Below are 17,023 nucleotides of genomic sequence, written 5' to 3' on the forward strand. Positions count from 1 at the left end.
CGAATCGTACGGTGTCGAATAATTTGGTGTCGAATAAATCTGTGTCGAATCGAGCGGTGTCGAATCGTACTGTGGTCAAACGGAACCCGCCCGTTGTTTAGTACAGCCAGCCTCTTTAACCCATGTTTACGCAACTTAGATCATCTTAAAAATGTATTTCCTTATGTCAGTTGATAAATTCGGTTTTGTTTTATTTCTTAGGTTTCGATAGATTTAATGATAGGAATAAATTTGAATGTGTCATGGTTCTACGACTGATATTCGGAGATAAGCGGGCTTTGTTTGTTTTCGTAATTTAGAAAGAAGGTGAGAGGCTATCCAGAGCGATTCTGGATCGCGGATGTCTATCAGAAGTCATCCAGAACGATTCAGGATCGCGGATATCTTCTCTGATTAAGGAAGGAGGCTATCTTAGACAGTTCAGTACTGCGGCTGCTGTGTTCGATTCGTGCAAGACTTTATCGTTTTTATTTCGCGAGTACGTTTCTTGGAGCTCCCTGAAGAGCAGCCACGGTTTTCTCTCTTTTTCTCAATCTCTATTTCTAGTGGAACCTCAGTAATCAATTGGTTTCTTAAAAGCACTTACTACTTGGTTGAGCGGCGGCGGTGTCAGGTTGGCTGCAGACACTCGGGAGTAGAGGGTTGAAAACCAGAGCGGCTTTGGTGTCCCAGCTTTGGCACTCACTGCACCGAACTTCACTTTTGAAATTCTTTGCACCACAACACTCCCGACTCTTAAGATCAGCGGCTCTTATATGATTCCGGTTCTGAAAGTCCCGGCTTATATACAATTTTGAGTAAGCGAGGACTCTCCCAATCAGAAAACTCAATGGAGGTTCCCTAGTTCCTATTTGTTAGTTAGTAATCGGGTAACCTTCGTGAGATCGCCAATCGGCGACGATTTCTCGCCTCCATCGGCTTGTCCGATTTTTCAAAAAAGGGAAAAGGGAGAGTTTTAGTTTTCGATCACGTCACATAGACTTTTTGCTATTTGTTTATAATAAAATTTTAGTAGATTATTTATGGCGCCGGAGTTCTATTTGCCCCGGCTGTTCGAAATTTTATAAGCGGTGTTCTTCTTGGCCCGGAGATATCCGGGTTTGTTTGGAAAGCTCAGAGTGTTTAAACAATAAATTTTTCTTGCTTGTTATAGCAAAATTCCGGGTTATTACTAGGCGCGGTTTATCTTTTCGGGCGCCGATATGATTTCCGTTTGCTCTCCTATTGTTTGGAGTCTAAGTTTCCAAACGATAGGAGACTCGTTCGAGTTATTTATTGCTTTTCATTATTTACTAAAAAAAGGGTTTGTTATGCGTTGGCGCGTCGCGTTGCAAGAAAAANGGGATCGTGGAGTCCCCAGGACGTAATACAATTGTATTGTGTCAAATTGCACGGTGTTGAATCGTACAGTGTCGAATAATTTTGTGTTTAATAAATCTATGTCCAATAATTTTGTGTCAAATGGTACTGTGGTGAATAGAATATTACTTCTATTGATTGATGAGAGATGAATTATATTATACTAAATTTTCAGCCAGTTTCATGGAAACCCAAATTTTATAAGTAATCTGCGGTGTTCTATATATACATGAATTTTGAATTGAGATATTAATTTTTGAGTATATATAGAATGCTGGATTTGCATCACGTATATAAAAAATGCCCGTTATCGCGATTATAAGAATTTTGCGAGGGAAAATCGGTAAAGTTTTCCGTAAGTGTCATGTAGTTCTCACGTACATTTCGTGTAGTTTCTTTTGTCTTGTGTTTGTTCTGCATGTCTAATTGTTATATTTAATTTATATATTTTTTGTGTTATTGCTATCGCATCTTTTAATATTATTGTGTGTTATATTCGTGTATTTCAATATTATTTTGTGCATTTAGATTATTAACTCATTAGAATTTTGATTGCCACGTATCGCGTCCGGACAATAGTTTTGCCATGTCTTAGAGCATAAGTATATCTTTCGGGTTGCCGGTTTAATTTCGTGATAGCGCGTGCAAATGGTGTTTACCGCGCGCGTGTTTTTTTGTTTTTTTTCTTGTAGTTACGGAATCTGTGCGCGGTGATCGCTTGTTACAACTGACAATAACATACAGAATATTACTCGAGAAGAATATTTGGTAAATGTTCAGTCTAAATCGCTATGTTATTCCACGAGGTTTTGCATTTAACTTATAATTATCCTGAATTGATTGCTTATTTAGCAACAAAAAAAAAGTTATACAAAAAGAAGTGAAGTGCCCGCGATGCAATGCAATGATTTATTTAAGCACATAATGTCAATCTTTAATTTTTCATTGCACAAAAACATATTATGGTAAATATTGACAATAACGGACCATCTTCCGATCAACTTGAGCTTTACATATGTTGTCAAGGACATTGTTCTGAGTGACATGCAAAAAATTTTATCCGTCACTCGTTGTTTGTTAAAAAGTTAATAACAAAAAAAGTTTTATAAATGAACTCTTATTTTTCGATTCTATGTACATTTTCTTCGAGTTGTAAGTGTGTAGGCAGGGAGGCTACGCTCCTCCCCCATGCTCCCCTCTTCGTGTTTTGCGTGCATATTACTTTTTGTTTATATTGGACAATTTCTTCTGAATCTACTATTTTTTGCGGAAGGGCGTAGCACCCCTTGCCTACACACTCACAACACAAAGAAAATGTACATGGAATTAAAAAATAAGAGTTTATTTATATAACTTTTTTGTTATTAACTTTCGAATAAACAACGAGCAACTGCTAAAATTTTTTGCATGTCACTCAGGACAATGTCTTTGACAATATGTGAAGCTCAAGTTGAGCAAAGGGTGGTTCAATTATTGTCAATATTTACCCATATTATAAGCAAGTTTGTGGTAGAAAAAAGCCATGGTTGAAAAAGAAAGCCGTGTAATTTTAAAATTAGTGTCCTAACAGAGAAATGATTTGCACGTGCTTCAATAGACTTACCAAAAATAGGATGTTTTTTAATATTATAGCTACTTTGTATCCATTGAATGAAAACAATATTCAATAAATGTATTTCAAACATTTATTTATCGGGTTACGTCTCTTCTGTCTATACGCTTACAACATGAACAAAAAAGTAGTCTTAAGATGTCAAAAAACAAAAAGTTCTTAAAGAAATTTGTTTTGTTTATAACTTTTTAATGAACAATAAGCAACGGCTAAAATCTTTATATTGTTGCTCAGGGACATGTCCTTGACAACATATGTCAAGATCAAGGTCATCGGAGCATCCTCCCCTATACTGAACATTTAACGAATATTTGAATATTCGAGTTAGGATAAACTTCCGAAAAGCGATTACTTTCGATTTGGCTGATTTTTGGTACAAATATGTAATTTACCCAGAAAATAAGATTCCTAAACGAAGCAAACTTCCTTCGCCTCCCAGCTCTTCTAGAAGGTAAAAGCTTTTTTGCTAATTATTTCGGAAAGGTTTCATTGTACAGAAAAAATTTGTGAACAAAAAATGAAAATTCTAAAAAGCTTTACAAAAAAGTCCTATACATGTCTTACCTAACTGCAATATTTTTGTTGTTATTTTCAAAAAAACAAACAACTTAATTTTTTTCTATTCTTTACGTAAAACTAGAGCTGCAGCTTTAGTTGTTCACGTGCTTGCTTACGGTTCCATCGACGAAACAGACACTGAACATAAACTGAATCATATATATTACTAACGAAAATTTATAAATAAAAAATAAAAAAAGTTATATATATCTGAATACGGGACTTGATTAGCGGTGTGTGAGAAGTGTGCATGCGTGTAAAAGGCGTAGTGTGAAAAAGAGCCAGCGAATATAGCGTAAAGAAGTGAGAAGTGCGAAAATCGAGGAAAGGAAAGAGAAAAGGCTTAAGAAACCGTATAATTATAAGGAAAAACGGATAATCATTAAAGAAATGAAAAGGAGAACAAAGAAGAGGTTAGATAGAGGTTAAGTGGGTAGGATCAATAGAGAAGATGCAGGTATAGGAAAATAGAAATTCAAGGTAAGATGTTTGTGTGGAGTGAGGAAAAAAGAGAAATTGTGGAGAAGGAGACTTTTAGAAAACAAAACAAAACACAATTAGAAAAGAAAGAAAGAGTGGAGAGCAGAGTAAAGGACACTGTTAGGGTGCTACATGTGCACTTTGATACTCGCATCCGTTTTAAATATAAGCGCGGCTATGTGATTATTGTAATTGCCATGATAGCGCTGGTATCATTGTGGATTGCGTGTGTAGAACGTATGTCAGACGGTTGCTGGGCGAACTCTGACATGTAAGCACTGTTGTAGTTTTGGATTAAGAATATATCTACTAAGTATCCACTAAGAGCTCTACGTTTTCATTTTCCGTAACCTCACAATATTGCAAACATCGTACAAATATAACAGTGGCGACGAAGATAAAAGAAACAAACGTGCGCAATTACTTGTTCACTACGATAAAATGATGAGCAATACGACGGGCGCAACGACAGTGAGCACCACACCTACAGTACATACAGTATTTACGATTGAATCTTTCAATCACATTAAGTTCCGATGGGAGCGTTGGGTAAAACGACTGAGAGGAACTTTTACAATTTTCACTGACGAAGAAAGCAAAAAACATTATCTCCTACATTATATGGGTGCAGAACCATACGATATATTGTGCGACAAACTCGCACTTTTGGAACCACTAAGTCATACGATGAATTAGTCGACATTATGAAACACTATTAAGTGTCGTCTACAATGAAGGTAGTAAGGCTGTAAGAGTAGAGTAAGGTTCTTAGAGTTATTTCATTTTTGTCTATACAAGTAATTATTTTGCGTTTTTTAACACGCGTCTTTCATTGGTTAACAGCAAGACAGTAGGCAGTGTAAAAAGAGGAATTGCCTATTTCGTTATATTGTAGACTGACTTTTACAATCTAGCTTTCTTAGAGATAGCGGAAAACTTTCGTTTTCACCAGCGGAAACAGCAGGAAGGTAAAAGCATACAAGAATTTCTAACAGCACTACAAAAACTTGCGATCAATTGTAACTTTGGTATTTAGATAAAGCTTTGAGAAACCAATCTACGTTTGGTTTACGCAGCGAGCGTATACAAAACCGTTTATTAGAAACAAAACAGTTAACGATACAAACGGCTCTTGAAACTGCAATTGGAATGAAATTATCTGCTAAAAATGCAGCAGAGATACATCAAAAACCAATGATAAATGCGGTTAACTCTAAATAAAAAAAAAAGAATAAGTTTTCAACAAATAAAAAAAGCACTTATTCAAAGTAAATCTACAAATTCCATCCAAAATGCTAATATAAAAATTAATAATAAAAACGGATATTGTGTGTGTGTGTGTGTGTGTGTGTGTGTGGGTGTGTATGCGTGCGCTATAGATGTGGTAGCGTCGAACATTATGCCAACACAAATGTAATAAAATTAATGTAACATTTAATTTCTGCAAAACCAGAGGTCATATTTCGAAAGTATGTATCAAGGCTAAACAAAACAACGCTGACGCAAACCATGTAGACGCAAATAACGAAGAGATCGAGAATATTTTCGAAAACATTTACGTACTTGAAACCGAGCAAACACAATACAGAGATAAATTTTCGATAACGCTTAGAATCGACGGTAAAAATATACAATTTGAAATAGATAGTGGTGCTGCTGTTAGCGTAATATCTAAAAGCAAGTTCAACAATATTTTCAAAAGCAAAGAGATTTTTTATACGAATTTAAAATTATTAACGTATTTGCGGGCAAGAATTAAGCGTTATCGATTACTCATCTGTTAACGTCGACTACAACAGTAGAATTTATAATTTAAACATTTACATTGTAAACGAAGAGAAAAATACGTTACTTGGTCAGGAGTGGATACGTCAATTACATTTGGATCTTTGGCATAAGATCAATAATTTACAAGAAGATTCTATAAAAAGTACATTACAAAATTTAGTATTTATTATTAAGTAAATATAGTAAAGTTTTTGGAAAAGAATTAGGTAGAGTTCAGAGCATACAAGCGCGGTTGAAACTAAAAGAAGGTGCCCAACCTAAATATCTGCGAGCTCGTCTAGTGTCGTTTGCAATCAGGCTTAAAATTGAGGACAAATTAAATTAGAAAAACAAGGCATTATTAGCAAAGTTGAAAGATCGGATTGAGCCACTCCGATAGTCCCCGATCATCAAAGTAAATGGAAGCGTTAGAATATGTAGCAAGTACAAAATCACGGTGAATCCAAACTTACAAGTTGACGATCATTCGGTTCCGACTATAGACAAATTGTTTGAAACTATGGCAGAAGATCAACAATTCACTAAGATAGATATAAACAAAGCGTTTTTAAACGTAGAAATACATCCAGACGACCGTCAATTATTCACAATCAATACTCATAAAGGGTTATACACATGTAACTGGTTAATGTTCGACATAGCATCGGCCCCCGCAATTTGATAGCGGGAAATTGAAAAAATCTTGGCTGGGATTGAAGGCATCGGAGTTTTCTACGACAATATTAAAATTACCGGACCTACAGACGAAATACATTTAGCGCGTTTAGAATCAGTCTTTTTGCGATTAGCTAAATACAATTTGCGAATTAATAAAGGAAAATCAGAATTTCTAGTTAGTAAGATCATGTATATTCCGCAGACATCGAGTACTAATACCGAAAAATTAGAAACGAAATTCGAAAAGAACTACACATAGGGCATTTTGGCGTTACCAGAATGAAAGAATTAGCGCGTAAATATTGTTGGTGGAACGGCATAAACAAATCGATCAAAGAAACTGTAAAAAATTGCGTAAATTGCCTAAGAGTCGCAAAAGAACTAACTAAAGTCAAAATACAACGGTGGCCGGATTCGAGCTTTCCATTTGAGCGTGTGCAGATCGACTATGCCGGACCACTACATAACTCTTATTATTTCATTTTAGTAGATTTATTACGCGCTGGCCTGAAATATTTATAATAAAAGATATGTCGACCGGAACGACAGTTCGGATTCTACAAGAGATATTTTTACGTTTTGGATACCCGAAAATCCTACTTAGTGATAACGGCCATCAATTTGTCGCTAATAAAGCGGAAAAACATAAAACTTGTGCGATTTACTTTTACAGTGCCGTAAAATTCCTTATAAAACCTGCACCAAGTAACTTAATGTTTGGAAGACTCATTAAATCTAAAATAGATTCAATTCTTGAAGTAAACAAAGAAGTCAATCAAAATATAAACTCCGTCCATTATCTGAAAAATTTTTGAAAAGGGGATCGAGTTGCCGTCTGCAAATACAGTAATACTGAAATGGAGATTCGGGAGAATTTATGATAGACTGGGACCGCTTCATTATTTGGTACAGTTTAATGATATGCGAACATAGAAACGCCATATTGACCAAATTTGGAAAATAGTCGAAAACGTACCGATCTTGATCCAATTTGAGTCAAATTCACGTTTCACGGAGAAGCCAATCGAACAAGGCGATTCCTCAATTTGCGATGACGTAAATAAAAATGCGGAAATTGCCAACGGTAATAGCGATAAAAAAATAACCGCGCCAACAACTACAAAAGAATCTCCGACAGTCCCGGCGCTGCAAAGATCCAACAGAACTCGAAAGGTTCCAGAACGATTGCGTTATGAATAAACAACACTAATGAGTTGTGTATATAGCAAACAATTTCACGTACAAGGGGAGGAGTGTTAAGGTGCTGCATGTGCACTCGCATCTGTTTTAAATATAAGCGCGGCTATGTGATTATTGTAATTGCTACGATAGCGCTGCTATCATCGTGGATTGCGTGTGTAGAACGTATGTCAAACAGTCGCTGGGCGACCTCTGACATGTAAGCACTGTCGTAATTTTGGATTAAGAATATATTTATTAAATATCCACTAAAAGCTATACGTTTTTATTTTCCGTAACCTCACAACATTGCAAACATCGCAAATAGAACAGACACAAAGAGAGAGAAACAGAAGAAAAAATATAAAAAACAGGAAAAAATATAAAAACAGGACATCAAACTAGTATTCTAGAACATTGCAGGAGTGAGAAGGAAAAAAAGAGAATTTTGAGAATATTTGGAAGGATATGATGTGATTAAAAAACATGATCATTGCTTTCTTAGACACGGATTGTCGAGCCTGGGACGTACATTTGAACAATTTTCGCGTATAACACCGCGCATCATACGTTGATCGGTGCCTTGCCTGCATTTTTGAGCCTCCGAAAGGAATTAACACCCACAACTTCATTGTGTCGACAAAATAATCAAGTGACGGAAGTCGAGCAACAATATCCCGACAAATGGCCTGCTCGAATGCACGAATTACAAACTTTGCATCAGTGGGTGAATGAGAATTTAAAGTAAATGTTTACAAAAACGGACTCAGCCTCGATGACTTTGACCTTGATACATATATTGTCAAAGACATCTCTAAGTAACAATCGAAAGATTTTAGCCGTCGTTTGCTCTTCATTAAAAAGTTATGATCTTAAAAAGTTGTATCGAGTTTACGTATACTGTCTACGTATATACTGTCTATACACATAAATATGCATGTTTTTATACGTAAAAGATTTACAAAAAAAATATTACAAGTTCACTTATTTATTGAATGTAGTCTGCTCATTATTTAAAAAAATATCAATATGTTAGAACTTCAGGAAGAACTTCGATAAACAAGAACTCATGCGAATTTATAAGTATGAGACGAAATAAATAGTGAAACTGATAAATAATGTAAACATTCAGAAGAAACATTTATGCACTATGTTCGTGTTGTAAGCGTGTAGAAGCAGAGAGGTTTCGCCCCCTGCCTCTTCTCCTTTCCTCACCCAAAAAAACTTAACCTAACCTAACCTACCCAACTTGTGTTACTACAACATCATTAAGAGTAAGTGAAGTTTTTTTTGGAAGAGGAGCGAAGCTCCTCTGCCTGCACGTGTACGATAGTGTGCAATACAAATAAAATATTTACTTCTCAAATGTATAAGGGTCGAAAAATGAAAGTTTACGTTGTAGAAGTGCTAGGCGCGAGACAGCGCCTGCGCAGATATACTGAGAGCGCACGCGCAAAAGCAGGCGACACACGACCAATACCTATATAACAAACTCGTGCATAAAGCTCAAATATACAGCAACAAAACTTGAACTGTGTGTGTTATTTAATCTTCTACTACATACAACATAGCGCAATTGGTGATTAACTAACAGATGACTACAAAAGTTACACTAGTTAAAAAGTGACATTAGATAATCGAACAAAAGAATTTGGCTCAAGAAAAGGTTAGAATAGTGAAAAACAGAAGTCAGTTTTCTGACAAATTACACTTTAGTTAAACAGTATTTCTCACGATAAAATCAAAATATCCACCGCCACTAGATTTTAGCAATAACATTGTTGAAAATTAGAAAAAATTCAAGCAATGGATTCATATACAATATCAAGAGGCACGGTGTGTCTCGCGCCAACTTCGCGCAACAAAGTGGCGCTTGAACTTGGCGCGAGCACACCGCGCTTATTATACGCGAAAATCAGGCACTTCAGTAAAGGAGAGATATTTAATCAACAATTTTTTAATAACAAATGAATTGATTGACTTCTTTTTAGTCTCGTTCGATTTGTATTGAAAAAATGAAGAAAAAAGTATTCTTGCGGTTTTTTGGTCTGTAGCTTCTGAACGAAGATATTTGAAGATAATCCAAAAAACTGTTGAAATTTATTTTAAAAAACGTGGTCATTACTAAACTTTTAGGAATGTCAGGAATGTGTGCATGTTCTTAGTGCTTCTAAGAGATGGCGGTATGAGCACGTTAAACGAAAGAAAAAGAAGAGAATTTTAATATGTGATGAGAGAGAGAGAGAGGGAGAGAGAGAGAGAGAAAGAGAGGAAGAGAGAAAAGGAGTATAAAACGGAAAAAGAATTAAAAGAAGAAGAATGTGAGGAAACGGAGGTCCCCTTTTTGCGAGCTTACATAAGTAGAAGTAGTTTGAGTAGGATAAAAATGTAGAGAAAAAAGAAAAAATGCGAATGTAGAAATGCGGCAAACTGAAAGAGATAAGAACAAAGCGTATGTACGTGACTGTGTAGCAAAGTAGGAAAATAGGTTAAATTAAGTTAAGGTTAAGGTTAAAATAGATGTAAGTTAGCATAAGGTGTAGATGTAAGTTAATTTGTAAGATTCTTTTTGTATGTAGATTGTAAAAAATTGCAACCCTGAGGGGAGTCAATAAATTCATCTATTAATAAAAAAGTCTATCATATCATCAAAACTTTTAGTCTCCTGCAATGTCTAATATCTTTATATGCGTACTTGAACTTAAAACGCTATTTAAATGAAAAGAGAAAATTTAGTTTTTCTGCTTACATTGGTAGCTCTAGATAGTTCTCCTTCGTAAATCAGAAAATCTAGCGAGCCGGTATAATAACTTTGCTGCGGCTGATTGCAAGTTCTGCCGCTGATATGTGGCCTACATCTGCACTGGCCGGTGATAACGTCGCAGGAATTCTCGTAAGAACCGCCGGGATCGCAGTCACAGGGTTTGCATCCATCATATTCTTCAGAAAGTCCCCAATATTCCGGTAGACATTGATTGCAATCGCGAGCAGTGACATAACGTTTGCATTTGCATTCGCCGGTTTTCATGTCACAACCTTGATTATCAACGGTACCCAAAGTATTACACGTACAGACTGCAATTGTCAAGATAATCGACTTTTGTGAGTGTCTCCAAAAAAGTTTTTTATCAAAATTTGCTAGATGTAGTTTATCAGAATAAACAAAATTCACAAACCTTGACATCCTTCAGGATTATTGGGATCAAAGTTCCAGAAACCATTCTTGCACCGGTCGCAACGACGTCCTTCGACGTTGGCTTTGCAATGACAACGTCCTGACTCATCACCATTAAGAGGATCGGTTCTTGAATCGCATATACCATCATCCAATGATCCACTCAAATCACAATTACAAGCTGTAAAGAATAAACATTATATGACTTTACTTTTTACAATATCTTAAATTTATATTACATTCTACTGTCGCATTGCAATATATAATGTTTTTTATTAAAAATAAAAAAATACAAAATAAAAAATAAACTTTATATATGGAAATAGGCCTATATTATCCGATTATAATAATTGATCACAAATCTATATGCTTGTATTCGTATATAAATCAATGCAATGAACGCTAGATCTAGATTATCTTATTTACAAAGTATAAATATAAAACTAATAATAATATTCTATAGTTTTTATGTTAAAATATAAATATACGTTATATATACATATTTTATCAGAGGACTGAAGCCCCTCCCACTGCCTAATATTGACAGCTCACAAGAATTCGCTCTACCCACAAGCTAACAGACGCGAAGGGCAAGGGGAATCGTCGGTGGAGATATGCCCACCGCCTCGACAGAACCTACCTAGTAGAGGAGATTGGGTGAAGCGGACGGACGATTCCCCTTGCCCCTCGCGTCTGTTAGCTTGTGGGTAGAGCGAATTCTTGTGAGCTGTCAATAGTACACGTGTATAATAGATAGTGTGTGATACACAAACAAAATATTTACTTCTCAAATGTACACGGTGTCAAAAAACGAACGTTTGTTTCAGAACTTTGTTTTATTTATAACTTTTTAATGAACAATGAGCGACGGCTAAAATCTTTTGATTGTTATTCAAGGACATGTTCTTGACAACATATTAAGTGAAGTAAAAAGTTCTGAGCGTTTTCCTCTAAATGTCTTTAGTGAGCCATATCTCACGATGTATACATCGCATCGGGTCATACGATACGGCGATTGAAAGGTGACATTACGCTTCAAAAAAGTTCTGTGACAGTTTTGTGTTTGGTCAAGCCAGTTGTGTGTTACAGCGTTCCAAAATGGAGGTAAAAAAAGAGAAAATTCGATACATTCTTCAGTACTACTACGACCAAGTAAAAAGGCGGAGCAGGCGGCCAAAAAAATTTGTGCTGTTTATGGACCCAATACAGTATCAAATGCAACAGCAAAGCGGTGGTTCCAACGATTCCGTTCCGGTAATATGGACGTCGAAGATGAGCCACGCTCTGGTAGGCCAATCGTCGAAAATGTCGATAAAATCATGGAAATCGTCGAGTCGGACCGGCATGTGAGCACTTATTCCATTGCCTAGAAACTGAAGATTAGCCAGAAAACCGTTTGGAACCATTTGCATAAGGCTGGTCTCAAGAAGAAGCTCGATGTATGGGTGCCACACGAATTGACGCAAAAGAACCTTTTGGACCGAATTGATGCCTGCGATTCTTTGCTGAAACGTAACAAAATCGACCCATTTTTGAAGCGGATGGTAACTGGCGATGAAAAATGGGTCACATACGAGAACAACAGCCGAAAAAGATTGTGGTCTAATCGCGGTGAGCCAGTCCAAACGATCGCCAAGCCCGGATTAACGGCCAAGAAGGTTTTGCTGTGTGTTTGGTGGGATTGGAAAGGAATCATCCACTATGAGCTGCTCCCATTGGGCACTCAATTCGGACCTCTATTGTCAACAACTGACCAGATTGAAGCAGGCGATCGACCAGAAGCGGCCAGAATTGGCCAATAGGAAGAGTGTTGTGTTCCATCAACACAACGCTAGGCCACACACATCATTAACGACGCGCCAGAAGCTCCGAGAGCTTGGATGGGAGGTTTTATTGCACCCGCCGTATAGTCCAGACTTGGCACCAAGCGATTATCACCTTTTCAAGCATTTGCAAAATTTTCTTGATGGTACAAAACTGGCCTCAAGAGAGACTTGTGAAAATGAGCTGACCAAGTTTTTTACCAATAGGGACGAGGACTTCTTCAATCGCGGAATTATGAAATTGCCTTCAAAATGGACAAAAGGTATCGAACAAAACGGCGCATATTTGATCTGAATCGGATAATCCTAACTATGTTAATTTCATCGTCAAAATAAAGCAAAAAAACGCTCAGAACTTTTTACTTCACCTAATATGTTAAGATCAAGGTCATCGGAGCTAGGTCCGTTTTTCTGAACATTTACCAATATATTTTTTTATGTTGTGTTATTAACGTGCCCTTTAACCGATCATTCAATTTTTGCGAGCACGAACTTTTCCTCTTTATTGCCTGTTCTCCTTGTCGTCAACTTCATATTACTTCTGTCCGTTTCCACTATCTTTAATTAACTTAATCGATCAATTATTCCGTTGGATCCAATTAATCATATTGGTTGATTGACTGAAATAACCAATCGCGATTAAACTAGCAATCGATTAATTAAGTTAATCGAAGATAATGGAAACGAGCATTAGAGTCTAGCCAATCATTGTATCTGTTTTTATTGGTTCTCCTTGCAAGTTCCTCAAAATGGCAAAACCAATTACAACGCAGAGATCGTTATTTAAGTTGATTGTTATTTAATTTATCGTTATAAATTAAATCACACGCGTGCGCATACACACACACACACACATACATACAAGAAATAAGATAAATCTAATTTTACAATTGATCATTAATAAAGAACCATCTCGAGCTCTTAAAGTATCAAACTAATAAATATATGTAAATCCGGTCAGGAAGAGCCGATCGCAGAATGTTGTGCGGAAAAATGTGCGTATATATCTGTATGCCTACATTTACAATATACAGGATGAGTCATCTGAATCTATCACCTCCAATAACTCGTTTGTGTGGCCAGGAATCGAAAAAAGTTTTATATAAAAGTTGTAGGGTTTCGAGGGGGAACCAAAATGGCGTACATTCCAACTTTTGATTTTACCCGAAAGTAGGTTACTTCAACCGGAAGTGGTTTTTTAAAAATGGAAACTCCCCTTTCTAACACCGGAAAATGAAAAAGCGGAAAATTTGACGTTTAGATATGACCTTGGCTGTTTTAAAATTTTCAAGATGGCGAACGAAGATGGCGGACAAAAATTTTAGTCAACCGATTTGCACCAAATTAAGTTTACGAGGGTTTTTGGGGTTGCTGATCACGAATCTGAAGTCAGATTTGCAAAATTTAAAATGGCGGATCCAAGATGGCGGACCAAGTTGGCGGACAAAATTTTTAGCCAAAATTAATAAAAATTACTACTCTTAGCACTACCCAGGAACAACGGCGTGGACGTGGTAGTTTTTTGTTCCCTTTGGGATGCTTTATTTACGTGAGTCCCCTTGCCTCTCACTATCGGGGTGCTTTATTTACGTGAGTCCTCTTGCCTCTCACTATTGGGGTGCTTTATTTAGTTAATGTGTAACTTCAAACAGTTAATTCGCTAAGTAGTACACTTAGCGAATTAACTGTTCGAAATTCCGTCCATGTTCTTGAATGCATAGGTCGATACGCCTTCTGAATGATGTGACTGTTCTCAAAAGAATTTCTTGAGATATTGCGGTACAAGCAGTCCGAATACGTTTCTTCATATTCTTCTTGGTTGTTGGTTTTTCGCTATAGACAATATTTTTTAGCATTCCCCACAGGAAAAAATCGGGAGAAGTTAAATCTGGCGAACGAGGAGGCCACGCGACTGCGCCCAATCTCCCAATCCACCTACCATTGTATCGATTATTCAAATAATTTCTTACAATATTTGAATAATGTGCTGGCGCACTATCCAATTGAAGCCACATCCGTTCTCTGGTGAATAAATCAACGTCTTCCAATAGTTGCGGTAAATCGTCTCGAAGAAACTGCAAAACGTTTTGTCCGTTAACGTTTTCTTCAAAAAAATAAGGACCTATTAAATAGCCATTTACGATGCCACACCAGACCATTAAAGACCAACAATTTTGGAAATTAGTTGAACGAAACCAATAAGGATTTACATCAGACCAGTAGTGACAATTATGTCTATTTACAGTTAAGTTCCATTGCTACTGAAAGTTGCCTCATCCGAAAAGAGTACGTACCGGAAAAAGTTTTCATCTTGTTGGATCATTTGCAGAGCCCATTCANAAAAATTTACACGAAGTAAGTAATCATTAAAATTCAAATGTTGTGTCAACGTTATGTGATATGCATGAAATTTTCTCGCCTTTAATATTCTCGCAACTGTTCGCTGAGGTATGCTAATTTCTCTTTCGATTTGACGAGTGCTAATATGACGATCGAAATAAATTTTCGCTAAAATGGTTATAACACGATTATCATTAACATCATATTCATGATGTCGTGATCGGCGAACCATAGACCCATCACTTGTTCTCTGCGTAAGGGTTTTAATGGTTACCCTAGTTGGATGCCTTCTATCAGAATAACGTTGAGCATACAGACGTTCAGCTCTCGAAAAATTATTCCTACATTCCCCCAATATTTTGATCATGTCCACGATTTCGTTTAGTGGGTAGATTGTCATATTAAAGATAAGAAATTACCTGAGTTCTAAAAGTATTGATTTCTCAATAGATACAAATAAGCGGAGATATCGTTGCTATTTAAGCATTCACGTCTGCTTTATGATTGCAGAATGATAGTCATGGTCATAGCAACCTAGCGGAAGAGCTACATACAAACTAGTCGCGCATAACTATGAATGTCTGAAAGTCAACCGATTTTCACCAAATTTTGTACACGGGAGTTGGTGGGGTTATAACACGATTATCATTAACATCATATTCATGATGGTATCGACCTATGCATTCAAGAACATGGACGGAATTTCGAACAGTTAATTCGCTAAGTGTACTACTTAGCGAATTAACTGTTTGAAGTTACAAATTAACTAAATAAAGCACCCCGATAGTGAGAGGCAAGGGGACTCACGTAAATAAAGCACCCCGATAGTGAGAGGCAAGGGGACTCACGTAAATAAAGCACCAAGATAGTGAAAGGCAAGGGGACTCACGTAAATAAAGCACCCCAAAGGGAACAAAAAACTACCACGTCCACGCCGTTGTTCCTGGGTAGTGCTAAGAGTAGTAATTTCTATTAATTTCGACTAAAAAGTTTGTCCGCCATCTTAGTCCGTCATCTTGGATCCGCCATTTTGAATTTTGCAAATCTGACTTCAGATTCGTGATCAGCAACCCCAAAAACCCTCGTAAACTTAATTTGGTGCAAATTGGTTGACTAAAATTTTTGTCCGCTATCTTCGTTCGCCATCTTAAAAATTTCAAAACAGCCAAGGTTATATCTGAACGTCAAATTTTCCGCTTTTTTATTTTCCGGTGTCAAAAAGGGGGGTTTCCATTTTTAAAAAACCACTTCCGGTTGAAGTAACCCACTTTCGGTCAAAATCAAAAGTTGAAAGGTACGCCATTTTGGTTCCCCTTCAAAACCCTACAACTTTTATATGAAACTTTTTTCGATTCCTGGCCACACGAACGAGTTATTGGAAGTGATAGATTCAGATGACTCACCCTGTATATATACGTTTACGTGTAAATTTTTACGTGAGTTTTATGAATTGAATTGTCAGTTCTTAAAATTACATAGGATGCTAATTTTGTATCACATATGTGAAGGACCCCGAATACAATTCAAAAAACTCACGTGAAAAATTTACACGTGAACGCATATATATAAATGTAGACATACATATATATACGCACAACATCCCGCGATCGACTCTTCCTGACCGGACTTACATATATTTATTAGTTTAAAACTAATTTTATTTTAAACGTTACTATACGTTATTTTATTTACTCTTGTGCTATTTATTGTATATGACACACAAAACATGAATCGGTTAATGTACATTATTAAGAGGAGTGGCAGTGCCTCGCGCCAAGTTCACGCGCAATGAAGTGACGCTCGAACTGTGCGAGCACACAATGCCTGTTATATGCGAGATTCATGTAATTGAAAAATGGAAAAATTTTTACGGGGCAATACTACCATGATCAAAAAATAACCGGAATTTTTAATTTAAACTTCGCGGGCTTATCGGTTTAGAATTCTGTTGTTTGTGTCACGTTGGCAGCACTGTTACGGACACCCATGCCAAGCTTCTGCTTATCAGCTGTTTATTTACCTTTATGACAGTGATTTCTTTACATCAAGTTT

At 36.6% G+C, this 17,023-nt stretch overlaps 2 protein-coding genes across 2 annotated transcripts in view; one reads left to right on the forward strand and one right to left on the reverse strand.

Annotated features, from left to right (window-relative positions):
- The window catches only part of LOC109861051 (laminin subunit beta-1-like), a 29,883-nt gene extending 17,669 nt beyond the window's left edge, over positions 1-12,214 (reverse strand). The window contains exons 1-3 of the mRNA XM_020440536.1: positions 12,031-12,214; positions 10,810-10,989; positions 10,383-10,708 (exon numbers count right to left, since the gene is read on the reverse strand). Of these exons, the coding sequence (XP_020296125.1) occupies positions 10,383-10,708; positions 10,810-10,989; positions 12,031-12,214 (690 nt within the window). The remainder of the gene's footprint in view (positions 1-10,382; positions 10,709-10,809; positions 10,990-12,030) is intronic.
- Positions 12,215-12,509: 295 nt separating this feature from the next.
- Positions 12,510-12,926, forward strand: LOC109861052 (histone-lysine N-methyltransferase SETMAR-like). The gene has a single exon (XM_020440537.1). The coding sequence runs from the start codon at positions 12,510-12,512 to the stop codon at positions 12,924-12,926; it is 417 nt and encodes a 138-aa protein (XP_020296126.1).
- Positions 12,927-17,023: the final 4,097 nt, after the last annotated feature.

This window comes from Pseudomyrmex gracilis, unplaced genomic scaffold (genome assembly GCF_002006095.1).
Source record: "Pseudomyrmex gracilis isolate BER0280 unplaced genomic scaffold, ASM200609v1 scaffold_551, whole genome shotgun sequence".
Lineage (NCBI taxonomy): Eukaryota > Metazoa > Arthropoda > Insecta > Hymenoptera > Formicidae > Pseudomyrmex > Pseudomyrmex gracilis.